The sequence below is a fragment of the Montipora foliosa genome, chromosome 7 (genome assembly GCF_036669935.1).
Source record: "Montipora foliosa isolate CH-2021 chromosome 7, ASM3666993v2, whole genome shotgun sequence".
In the NCBI taxonomy this organism is placed as follows: Eukaryota; Metazoa; Cnidaria; class Anthozoa; order Scleractinia; family Acroporidae; genus Montipora; species Montipora foliosa.
In genome coordinates this window covers 31,358,335-31,369,609 of record NC_090875.1, presented here as the reverse complement: position 1 = coordinate 31,369,609, position 11,275 = coordinate 31,358,335, and the positions used below count along the sequence as shown (strand labels likewise).

At 39.3% G+C, this 11,275-nt stretch overlaps 2 protein-coding genes across 2 annotated transcripts; both read right to left on the bottom strand.

The window, feature by feature from the left end:
* Window positions 1-1,640: 1,640 nt before the first annotated feature.
* Window positions 1,641-3,887, bottom strand: LOC138010671 (histamine H2 receptor-like). The gene has a single exon (XM_068857646.1). The coding sequence runs from the start codon at window positions 3,825-3,827 to the stop codon at window positions 2,949-2,951; it is 879 nt and encodes a 292-aa protein (XP_068713747.1). The 5' UTR covers window positions 3,828-3,887; the 3' UTR covers window positions 1,641-2,948.
* A 5,720-nt stretch (window positions 3,888-9,607) lies between these two features.
* LOC138010097 (melanocortin receptor 4-like) lies at window positions 9,608-10,468 on the bottom strand. The gene has a single exon (XM_068857054.1). It carries the CDS (start codon window positions 10,466-10,468, stop codon window positions 9,608-9,610), a length of 861 nt encoding a protein of 286 aa, XP_068713155.1.
* Window positions 10,469-11,275: the final 807 nt, after the last annotated feature.

Here is an 11,275-nt window from a genome sequence, read left to right as displayed (position 1 = left end):
TCACGATTGCCTATTGTTGTAATACAAATCCAACTTGAGCCAGAACATTAGGGCAAGCTGCTGCATTATCCATAATTTTTTAACAACCCCAAGATAAGTTGAACGTTTGAAATAGGCACGTAGTATAAGATTACACGTAGATTAGGATTGTAGAATAAATAGATAAAGAAATGTATCTAGCGATGAATAGTTTAACGTCAAGTGGACGTTGCCGATACGTGAGTTCTGTGTTGTTCGATTTCGTGTTTCTTTGACAGTCAGTGGAGTCTTGACAATTCACTAGTCTTGAGTTGTCATCACTCTCACCCTTCCCTCCTCATTCCACACTTTCAAACAACTTTCTAAATCGTTAGCGGATAAATTAAGTGTCTTTTTACGTACGAATGACCGTGGATTTCGATCGGTTTTTGCGGTAGTGCACTGTAAGTGAACTACCATAAACATTTAAAACAAAAAACAAATTCAATTTAGAAAAACAATAACCCGGTGTCTTGCCATCATTTTGACACAGATGTATCCTTTGTTTCGCGAGTAAACACGTAAGGTAATATGATCACGGCGCCCTCTGAATTCGATGTGACTTTTGATTTTGCGATTTACTTGTGCAGCCAGAAGTACAATAGAAAAATTGAACATGGCAAAAATCCCGGAAAATGTTTACCCCTGATGGTAACTTTTCATATTCGCGATTCAAATTTTATTATGTTTTCATGTCGCAAATTTTGTTGCTGATGGCTAATATTTCATTCTTGATGGACACTTCCTGAAAACTTCCTTGTGTTCTTCCTTAAAACTGTATATCAATATTTACTTACTTTTACATCAATATTTGTTTTCCAAAAGCAGGCTAACAATTATTAAAGCTATACCTTGAGTAGTTCGCATTTTTAAGCGTTAACCTAGAATTTCTGGCACAAAGAGGTCTCCCATCCAGGTACTAGCCCCGCCGGACAGGGTTTAATTTCAGTGAACTTTTGTCTTACAAAGCTCCCAGACGCTTAGAGTGCACACTTAACCTTGAGTCGAAAATAAGTTCTAAGGGAACTTGAAAATGATTAACATGTCTGCCTCGAAGCCAATGTTTTCGATATTCCATTTAATTTTCTTCAATCGTTCTGAGTTGAGTATTTTCCTAGTCACCACTTCTCAAGGGGCTATTTACCTAAGGCATCTACCATGGCACTATTATGATTTACCAAACCGAAACAAAATCATGTACTATTAGGGCTACATATTACGCAAAGACAACTTGAATCTCTTGCAAGACAAAACGCAGCTCAGTGGACAATGTGGCATAAAGTGCTGTGTTACTGCTCTACCACATATACGCATTGCGTGTCTATTTTTCATCAATGACACCCAAACATTCGGCCTCTGCATATAAGAACAAGTCTTCGCCGGGAACTCTTAAGGCGCGTTCTTTTGGTGCGATTCCGCAAGAGGAATACACGGAGTAGACGGTATTCGTGTTCTTTTGGGACCTATTCCGCTTTCGGAATAGTGTCATTGATGAAAAGTAGGCATGCAATGCGTACGTGTGGTAGAGCAGTAACACAGCGCTTTATTCCACATTGTCCATTGAGCTGCTCCCGATAACACAATGAACGGAATAATCGGAATACGATTCACTCGGAATAGAGGACTTTTTTCCCTCCTCTAGACACCGGGGGGAACTGGGAGAATTCTCGGCAGTTATGAAAACCCTCGACCACGTCTCGGGTTTACATAACTGTCTCGAATTCTCGCAACTCCCCCTCGTGTTTTGATGAGGCTATGTAAAAATGGAAAAGGTCCTCTATTGCTAAAATCTACATCTTTTAATCCGAATAAACAATATACCTACAAGAACAAGTAAAGACTAATTAAACCGCCTATAAAATGATCAATCATTACGTGTCTACTACCTGAGGGATGGAATAATATCGTTTCCTGGGTTTTTTCGACATCTCGTTTCCAAAACAACAAAATAGTGTGGTTAACGAGTGATTGAATATGATTATTTCAACTTACTTGAAATTGCATGATCGAAAAACAAGACGATGAGCCTTGTACGTTTGACCATGCGTAAGGATAGTTAAACGCGCCCAATAGAAACGAAATGGAAGACAGTCGGTTTCATTGCCAATGAAATTGGTTAATGTCTTTGGAGGTCCTTCTGCGTGTCTTTTGTATTCCTCTATGGTCCTGACAGGGACAACCTTGGTTCCCCATCGATCGGAGAAAGGATATTATCCCGCTTTAGTCATCAACTGGAGTTGTCTTCCGTAGTCTACAATAAAATTCCACGTGGCTTTGCAGTAGCTAGTTTAAGTGGAGCTATGATCCTCGCACGTTTGAACCCGTGAACTCGCAATACCGGTGCGACGCTTTAACCAACTGAGCTATGAAGCCACTGACGTTGGGAGCTGGTGATTTTTGAGTTCTTTAAGCAATTTTAAAAATTGCGTTCATAATTGCGAGGAACATAGCTTTACTTGATTTTATATGCGCAGTTTATATATGATCCATTTCATATACCATTTCATCGTTGATTCATTCCTCACGGGAACATTGGAAGTCACAAATGACCAGCTCCCAACGTCATTGGCTTCATAGCTCAATTAGTTAGAGAATCGCACCGGTATCGAGAGGTCATGGGTTCAAACCCTGTTTAAGTCCTGAATTTTTCACTGAAAACAGAAACTGCGTTCATCACTGCGAGGATCATAGCGTTGCTTGATTTCATATCCGTAGTTCATATATGATCCATTTCTTATACCATTTCATATTAGCTATTTTGTTGCCTGCATTTAAATAAGCTGCTTTTAAGACTGTAGAGTTAATTTGAATTTTTTTGTATTTTACAGACTCCCTGCATGACAAGCTCCAGTCCTAAAAACCGCTACGTGTTTGTTGTAAACGGTTTTTACTCTCGTACTAATTTTTATTTACGAGTTAGTTTGACTTAGTCAAACGACGGAATTCGTCGATCTTGCTTCCTTGGCACGAAACACTTGTAGCATTGCATTTCTTAACTCAGGAACTCTCCAACCATATAAAAATGGATTTAAAGCCGAGTTCATGAAGACAACTGTGCTGGCAAGAGACCTGCCAAGAAGATCCTCTCCTCTTTCACGGGCTAAATTAATTATGTAAACAAGGAGATAAGGAGAGTAGCAAATCGCGAGCACAATAAAGAATATAAATGCACTGAAGGCAGATTTGTGAAGGCTGGCCATACTTGCGGCGGCATTTGCTCCCTCAAACGCGCGAGCCTGATTCTGAATTTCTATTCGATGACGCCGAACAATTTTGAAAATGGTCGCGTGACATGTAACGGAGATACAAAACCCGATAAATATCCAAGAGGCAATTGAAGGTAATCGAATTCTTTCCTCCCAAATCTGGATGGTTCCTCCTACTACACAAACTGCCCAAATCGTTAGAACAATACAAGTAACTCTCCTAACAGTAACGATGCTGGGATACTGCAGCGGCTTCAGAATGGCAATGAGTCTGTCAAGACTGGTTCCTGCAATTATGCCTAGGGACACTCCGCAGAGAGAGAAAGCAATGGTCTTAGAGACTCTTTCAAACGTTATTTTCAGTCTCTCTGATGGAGTGTACAAGTTAAGAAAGCTACGTGCTATAAAAAGAGGTTGTGCGATCAAACCAACAGCTAAATCAGTTGACGCCAGACCACATAGTAAAAGGATAGAGGGCGAACGAAGCGTCGGCTTTCTCCACACTGCGTACAGCACAAGCATATTTCCAATGGTCGCTGTGAAAGCAAGTACAATGTTTACAACACAGTTTACTAACATGATTGTACTTTCTTCTTTTTCCATCTTTTCTTCAAGTCTGAATTTAACCAACACCGAGTAGTCTCAGCAATGATCTTCTTTGTTTCTGATACTTTCACGGAAATCTACAAATCTTTTCTTTCACGTTCAAGTTATTTTCAAAAGCTTACGCTTGGTTTAAGAGCTAAACAGTCTGCAATATGATCCTTTCTATCGAAAGCTGCCTTAACTCCGTGACTGCTTAAGCTAGTCATGCAGCCGCTTTCGGAAATTTTGAGAAAGATAAATATTGACACTCCCTGAAAAACACGTCATACACCACGTCATTTTAGTATTATTTTGTTTCGTTGCAAATTGGCCATTTTGGCCTCGCTTTTAAACGTAAAAGTCGAAAGATGTTTAACGTTGAACGAGGGCGAAAGGGTCAATTTGTAATTAAACTAGAGAATTCTGAAATGACGGCCACTTTTAAATAAGATGTATTGTAAGCTTTCACTTTCCGGAATTAGCACATACCATGGTAATGTAATCAAATGTGGCGTGAAATTGTATTTGAAAGAAAAATAAAAAAACAAACAAAACAAGACAAAACAAAAGATATAACCATCTTTTTACTTCTCTTCAACTTTGTGTTTCGCCTACAAGTTATGGTTTACGGTTTTTGGAATGCAAACAACCAGTTTCAATATTTCTGTGGACTTTTTGAGGGTTTTAGTATCTAAATACACTGTCATTTTCTGCGTGTACAGAAGTGATAGCTGGAATAGGAAGTTTCTTTCAAATATCACAATTGTCAATGCAATGGACGGCTAAATATCTCAAGAACTGGTATCCAGCTTATAGGGACTTGTTGCGAGTTGTCAGTTGTAATAAGTGGTCTGGCTTCATGCGATGAGAACCACAGTTGTCTTTGCAAATTCGTGGAATAGTCTTTAAGCAAATTAAAGTCAATGCCGTAGTTTTCCAGATGTTGTCCTGAAATGAATATTCAAATGTCATGCATTTGTCATTGATTGAGTCGATGTTTTTTTTTTTTTTTTTTTTTTTTTTTTTAATATGGAACACGTAGAGCGTAATTCAATAGTTTACTGAAACTTTTTTTGCCTCTTTCGATGGCAGAGCTAAAGAGAGGTCTTAATCTCGACACGTTTGTTGGGCCGACTTCGTCAAAAAGAGGTTACTGAGATGCAACTTGTTTTGCCTGGCATACACTTTTCTCCACAGCAGCAGTGATCTGGTTTATTTCTGATTTTAAAGTAAACCATTTTTAAGTTTTATACTTATGGAACTCAATAAGTGGGAAATAAAACTCAACAGCTATTACACCTTCAAACATCTGCTTCCATAATTCTCCGGTTAAACATCAAACGTTAGTGATGTATAGGTGTATTGGTTGTTTAAACACAGCCAAATTATTTCTTAACTTTCAGGCTACCGAGATGCATCTTGTTTTGCCTGGCATACACTTTTCTCAACAGCAATGGTTAATTGGTTATTTTCCGATTTTAAAGCAAACCATTTTTAAATTTTATACTTACGGAACTCGATAACTGGGAGTTAAAACTCAACAGTTATTACACCTTCGAACATCTGCTTCCCTAATAATTCTCCGGTTAAACATGAAACGTTAATGATGTATAGGTGTAAACACGGGCAAATTATTTGTTAACTTCCAGGCTACCGAGATGCAACTCGTTTTGCCTTTATGCACTTCTCTCAACAGCAACGGTGAATTGGCTCTTTTCTGAGATAAGCTAAGAATAGACCCACGATCCGAGCTAGAATCCTCCCTTTGTGCGCCCAGACTGTTTGCGCCTTTGGTTTTTACCGCCATTTTGGTCACGTGATTTGATTCTTCTTTTTGTCAAGATGGGGGCAAGTAGAGGTGAGCCTGTGCAAATCGCTGTTGTTAAAGTTTGAATGGCCCTTTTGTTTGCTGTCCCGATCTTGGGACGAACAACGGGCATAAAAGACAAGTCTCGACTTGAATAAATACATAAACTTTGGTGCTATCCAAAAAATCAAGAGTTCGCTTCCTACGCGTCACTCCACATGACTTGTGACTTGTATTATATTTTAGTCCAGGGCCCCTCTCAATTCCAGCCTCGTGGCTGAGTGGGCCACCCTGAGGAAATAAAATTTACCTTTCCTTACCTTACTTTTAGAAAGCGGAAACACAAACAAAGAAAACCTGGTTATGTGATATGTCATGTTAAAAATAGCGGAGAAAGATCATTGTAGCTCGAATCCTGGCTGGAATCCTTGCTCGAATCCTAGCTCGAATCCTGGCTCGGATCCTGGCTCGAATCCTGGCTCGAATACTGGCTCGAATCCGTGCTCGAAGTTTACGTATCCTCTCATTTTGTTGCTATCCATTTTACTTTAAAAATGGACAAGGATCAATTACGAGGGCGGTATATATAGTAGTCGACATTTAATTGTTCAAACATTCAAAATCTTCTCTCTGGCTTTTATTCTTTTGTCTCGATTTTAGTTCCACGCATCACATATACATTCTAGCAATCTCCAATTGAAAGCTATTCCGACACTTATTGAGTGTTTGCTAAGTTTTTCTGAGTGCTTATACAGCCCCAGTCTTATCATTTGAATTGTAATAAGGAATATTTTTCATTTAACGCACTCTGTACCCTTTGAGTCATTTTACAGTCTACGTAAGTGCAAAGGTGATTTTTCCATGTGTTGATATTCTGTGTTTATACAGTCCATTGAAAAATGTGAGCCCGTCTGGTTATCTTTATCAACTCACATTCAAATATAACATATCTTTTCTATAGTGCTTTTGTCGACAATCTCAACTTGACAGTATTATGAATAAAAGAGTGCAATATGGAACTCAACGGGGGACTCCAGAATATCCAGCTATTGCAAAATAGTTTAATCTATGCCGCCTTTACATTCGAAGCAACACAATTAACAACCAATTAATATTAATACGAGACGACTTATCTTTAGCCATATGTCTCAACTTGAGTCCTTCAAAAAGCTGTGGGGAAAACACTCTCTAAAATAAAATTTGTTTGAATATTTTTTGTGGTAGTGCGCTGTAAGTGTAAGTGCACTACACACTATGTCACCGGGTTGTATGAGTATAAGATTGTAAGGTGACAATAGGCCCGCAGCGCGTGCATAACTCACGAACATAAACAGGTCTGTTGAAATCATGCTTTAGTTTCAACAAAATGAGCTCCAAAATTGGCAAGTATTTGTGACGCTGATGAATAATAAAGCAGCTGCTATTTCCAAAACGATGGAATTACCTGGTGATAAATAACCTTTTCTAGGAAAGCAAATTTTGGACTTTGCCGAAACAATGGTCAACCTCAAGAGATGGGCTAATGTGATCTTTGTGTTGCATTCGCACATTTCTTGTCAATCTTTAGAACACTTAATTGAAAGAGAAAAAAACAAAGTAACAAAACAAAAACTCGGGTTCTGCCATCATTTTGACACAGATGTATCCCTTGTTTTGCGAGTAAACGTGAAAGGTAACATGAAAACGGCGCCAGATGAATTCGATATCACTTTCGATTTTGCGATTTACTTGAGCAGCCAAAAGTACGATAAAAAAATTGAACGTAGCAAAAATCTTCCAGAATGGTTCTCGCCAAAAGTAATATTGTATATTCTCTGTTCAAGATGTATGTTGTTTTCACATCGCAAATGTTGTTGCTAATGCCAAAAATTATATTTCATTCTCGCTCGTCACTTCCTGAAAACTTGCTTCTGCTCTTCCTAAAAGCTGTGTATCAATATTTACTTACTTTTGCATCAATATTTGTTTTCCAAAAGATTTTCTGGCACAAAGTGGTCTCCCATCCAGGTACTAACCCCGCCAGACGCTTAGAGTGCACCCTTAACCTTGAGGTGAAAAAGAAGTTCTAAGGAACTCGAAAATGATTAACATGTCTGCCTCGAAGCCAATGTTCTCGATTCCATTTTATTTTCTTAAATCGTTCTGGGTTGAGTATTTTCCCAGGCACCACTTCTCAAGGGGCTATTTACCTAAGGCATCTACCATGGCACTATTATGAATTACCAAACCAAAACAATATCGTGTACTATTAGGGCTACATATTACGTAAAGACAACTTGAATCTCTTGGAAGACAAAACGCAGCTCAGTGGACAATGTGGAATAAAGCGCTGTGTTACTGCTCTACCACACGTACGCATTGCGTGTCTATTTTTCATCAATGACACCCAAACATTCGCCCTCTGCATATAAGAACGAGTCTTCGCCGGTAACTTTTAAGGCGTGTTCTTTTGGTGCTATTCCGGAAGAGGAATACACGGAATAGACGGTATTCGTGTTCTTTTGGGACCTATTCCGTTTTCGGAATGAACGGAATACTATTCTGCTTCTGATAACACAATGAACGGAATGACCGGAATATGGTTCACTCGGAATAGAGGACTTTTTTCCTCTTTTACATAGCCTCATCTAAAGACCCCGGGGAGCTGGGAGAATTCTCGGCAATTATGCAAACCCTTGACCACCTCTCGGGTTTCCATAACTGTCTCGAAATCTCGCAACTCCCCCTCGTGTTTTGATGAGGCTATGTAAACACGCGAAAAGTCCTCTATTGCAAAAAGCTAGATGTTTCAGTCCGAGTAAAAAATATATCTACAAGAATAAGTAAAGACTTATTAAACCGCCAATAAACTGATCACTCATTGCGTGTCTACTCTCCGAGGGATGGAATAATATCGTTTCCTGCGTTTCCAAAACAACAAAATAGTGTGGGTGACGAGTGATTGATTATGATTATTTCAACCTACTTGTTAAAGAAATTGCATGATCGAAAAACAAGACGATGAGCCATGTACGTTTAAACATGTGTAAGGATAGTTAAACGCGCCCAATAGAAACGAAAGGAAAGACATTCGGTTTCATTGCGAATGAAATTGGTTAATGTCTTTGGAGGTCCTCCTGCGTGTCTTTTGTATTCCTGTATGGTCCTGACAGGGACAACCTTGGTTCCCCTTCGATCCGTGGAAGGATATTATCCCGCTTTAGTCATCAACTGGAGTTGTCTTCCGTTGTGTACAATAAAATTCCACGTGGCTTTGCAGTAGCTAGTTTAAGTAGAGCTATGATTCTCGCAGTTATAAACGCAATTTTTGCAATTGCGTAAAGAAGCCTGAAAATTTCAGGATTTCAACAGGGTTTGAACCCGTGACCTCGCGACACCGGTGACACGCTCCAACCAACTGAGCTATGAAGCCACTGACATTGGGAGCTGGTCATTTGTGAGTTCTTTACGCAATTGCAAAAATTGCGTTCATAACTGCGAGGAAGATAGCTTCCCTTGATTTCATATGCGCAGTTCATACATGATCCATTTCCTATAGCATTTCATCGTTGATCATTCCTCACGGGAACATTAGAACTCACAAATGACCAGCTCCCAACGTCAGTGGCTTGTTAGCTCAGTTGGTTAGAGAGTCGCACCAGTATAGGGAGGTCATGGGTTCAAACCCCGTTGAAGTCCTGAATTTTTCAGGCTTCTTTACGTAATTCCAAAAACTGCGTTCATAACTGCGAGGATCATTGCTTCACTTGATTTCATATCCACAGTTCATATATGCTCCATTTCATATACCATTTCATAGTAGCTACTTTGTTGCATGCCTCCATTTAATTAAGCTGCTTTTAACGCTGTTGAGTTAATGTGAATGTTTGTATTTTACAGACTCCCTGCATGACAAGCTAAAAATCGCTATGTGTTTGTTCTAGAGCGTTTTTACTCTCGTACTAGTTTTTAGTTACGAGTTAGTTTGACTTGGTCAAACGACAGAATTCGTCTATCTTCCTCCCTTGGCACGAAACACTTGTAGCATTGCATTTCTTAGCTCAGGAACTCTCCAACCATATAAAAATGGATTTAAAGCCGAGTTCATGAAGACAACTGTGATGGCAAGAGACCTGCCAAGAAGATCCTCTCTTCTTTCACGGGCGAGATTAATTATGTAAATAAGAAGATAAGGAAAGTAACAAATCGCGAGCACAATGAAGAATATAAATGCACTGAAGGCAGATTTTTGAAGGCTGGCCATACGTGCGGCGGCATTTGCTCCCTCAAACGCTCGTGCCTGAATTTGAATTTCTATTCGATGACGCCGAAGAATTTTGAAAATGGTCGCGTGACATGCAATGGTAACACAAAACCCGATGAATATCCAAGAGGCAATTAAAGGTAATATAATTCTTTCCTCCCAAATCTGGATGGTTCCTCCTACTACACAAACTGCCCAAATCGCTAGAACAATACAAGTAACTCTCCGAACAGTAACAATGGTTGGATACTGCAGCGGCTTCAGAATGGCAATGAGTCTGTCAAGACTGGTTCCTGCAATCATGCCTAGGGACACTCCGCAGAGAGAGAAAGCAATGGTCTTAGATCCTCTTTCAAACGTTACTTTCAGTCTCTCTGATCGAGTGTACAAGTTAAGTAAGCTACGTGCTATAAAAAGAGGTTGTGCGATCAAACCAACAGCTAAATCAGTTGACGCCAGACCACATAGTAATAGGATAGAGGGTGAACGAAGCGTCGGCTTCCTCCACACTGCGTAAAGCACAAGCACATTTCCAATGGTCGCTGTGAAAGCAAGTACAATGTTGACAACACAGTTTACTAACATGAATGCACTTTCTTCTTTTTCCATTTCTTCTTCAAGTCTGAATTTAACCAACACCGAGTAGTCTCAGCAATGATCTTCTTTCTTTCTGATCTTTTCACAGAAATCTGCAAATATTTCCTTCCACGTTCAAGTTATCTTCAAAAGCTTGTGCTTGGTGAAAGAGCTAAGCATTCTGCAATATGATCCTTTCGATCGAAAGCCGCCTTAACTCCGTGACAGCTAAAGCTACTCGGCGGCTGTCGGAAAAACTCAAAAAGATAAATATTGACACTCTCTGCGAAACACGTCATACACTTTGCTCCAAAATAGCGGCTATTTTAGTATCACTTTGTTTCGTTGCAAATTGGCAATTTAGGACTCGCTTCGAAAGAGCTTTTAACGTTGAACGAGGGCGAAAGTTTCAATTTTCAATTAAATTAGAGAATACTGAAATGACGGCCACTTTTGAAAAAGCTTGCAATTTCCGCAATTAGCACATACCAGGACAATGCAATTAAATGTGGCGCAATATTGTATTTGAAAGAAAAATGAATAACAAACAAACAAAAAAAAGAAAAACAAAACAAAACAAAAGAAAACAAAACTAAATCGCTTGCCACACGTGCAGCACGACTACTTTTCCTCTTTTAACCATTAAAAAATTAAAGTGCCCCTGTGATATAAAAAATCCCTTTCTTCAGAATTTGAAATTGTATTTGCTTAACACCTGACTGGCAAAATTTTGAGCTTTGATTTTTATCGAAATTGATTTGCTTTCATTTCAGTTTACAGTGTCCCCAATTATTGCTCCAGCGCCATAACGACTAGCCACTTAAATAAAGCTCCATTCCT

Coding starts and splice junctions, on each gene's coding strand:
- LOC138010097 (XM_068857054.1), bottom strand. CDS start 10,468: ATGGAAAAAGAAGAAAGTGCATTCATGTTAGTAAACTGTGTTGTCAAC.
- LOC138010671 (XM_068857646.1), bottom strand. CDS start 3,827: ATGGAAAAAGAAGAAAGTACAATCATGTTAGTAAACTGTGTTGTAAAC.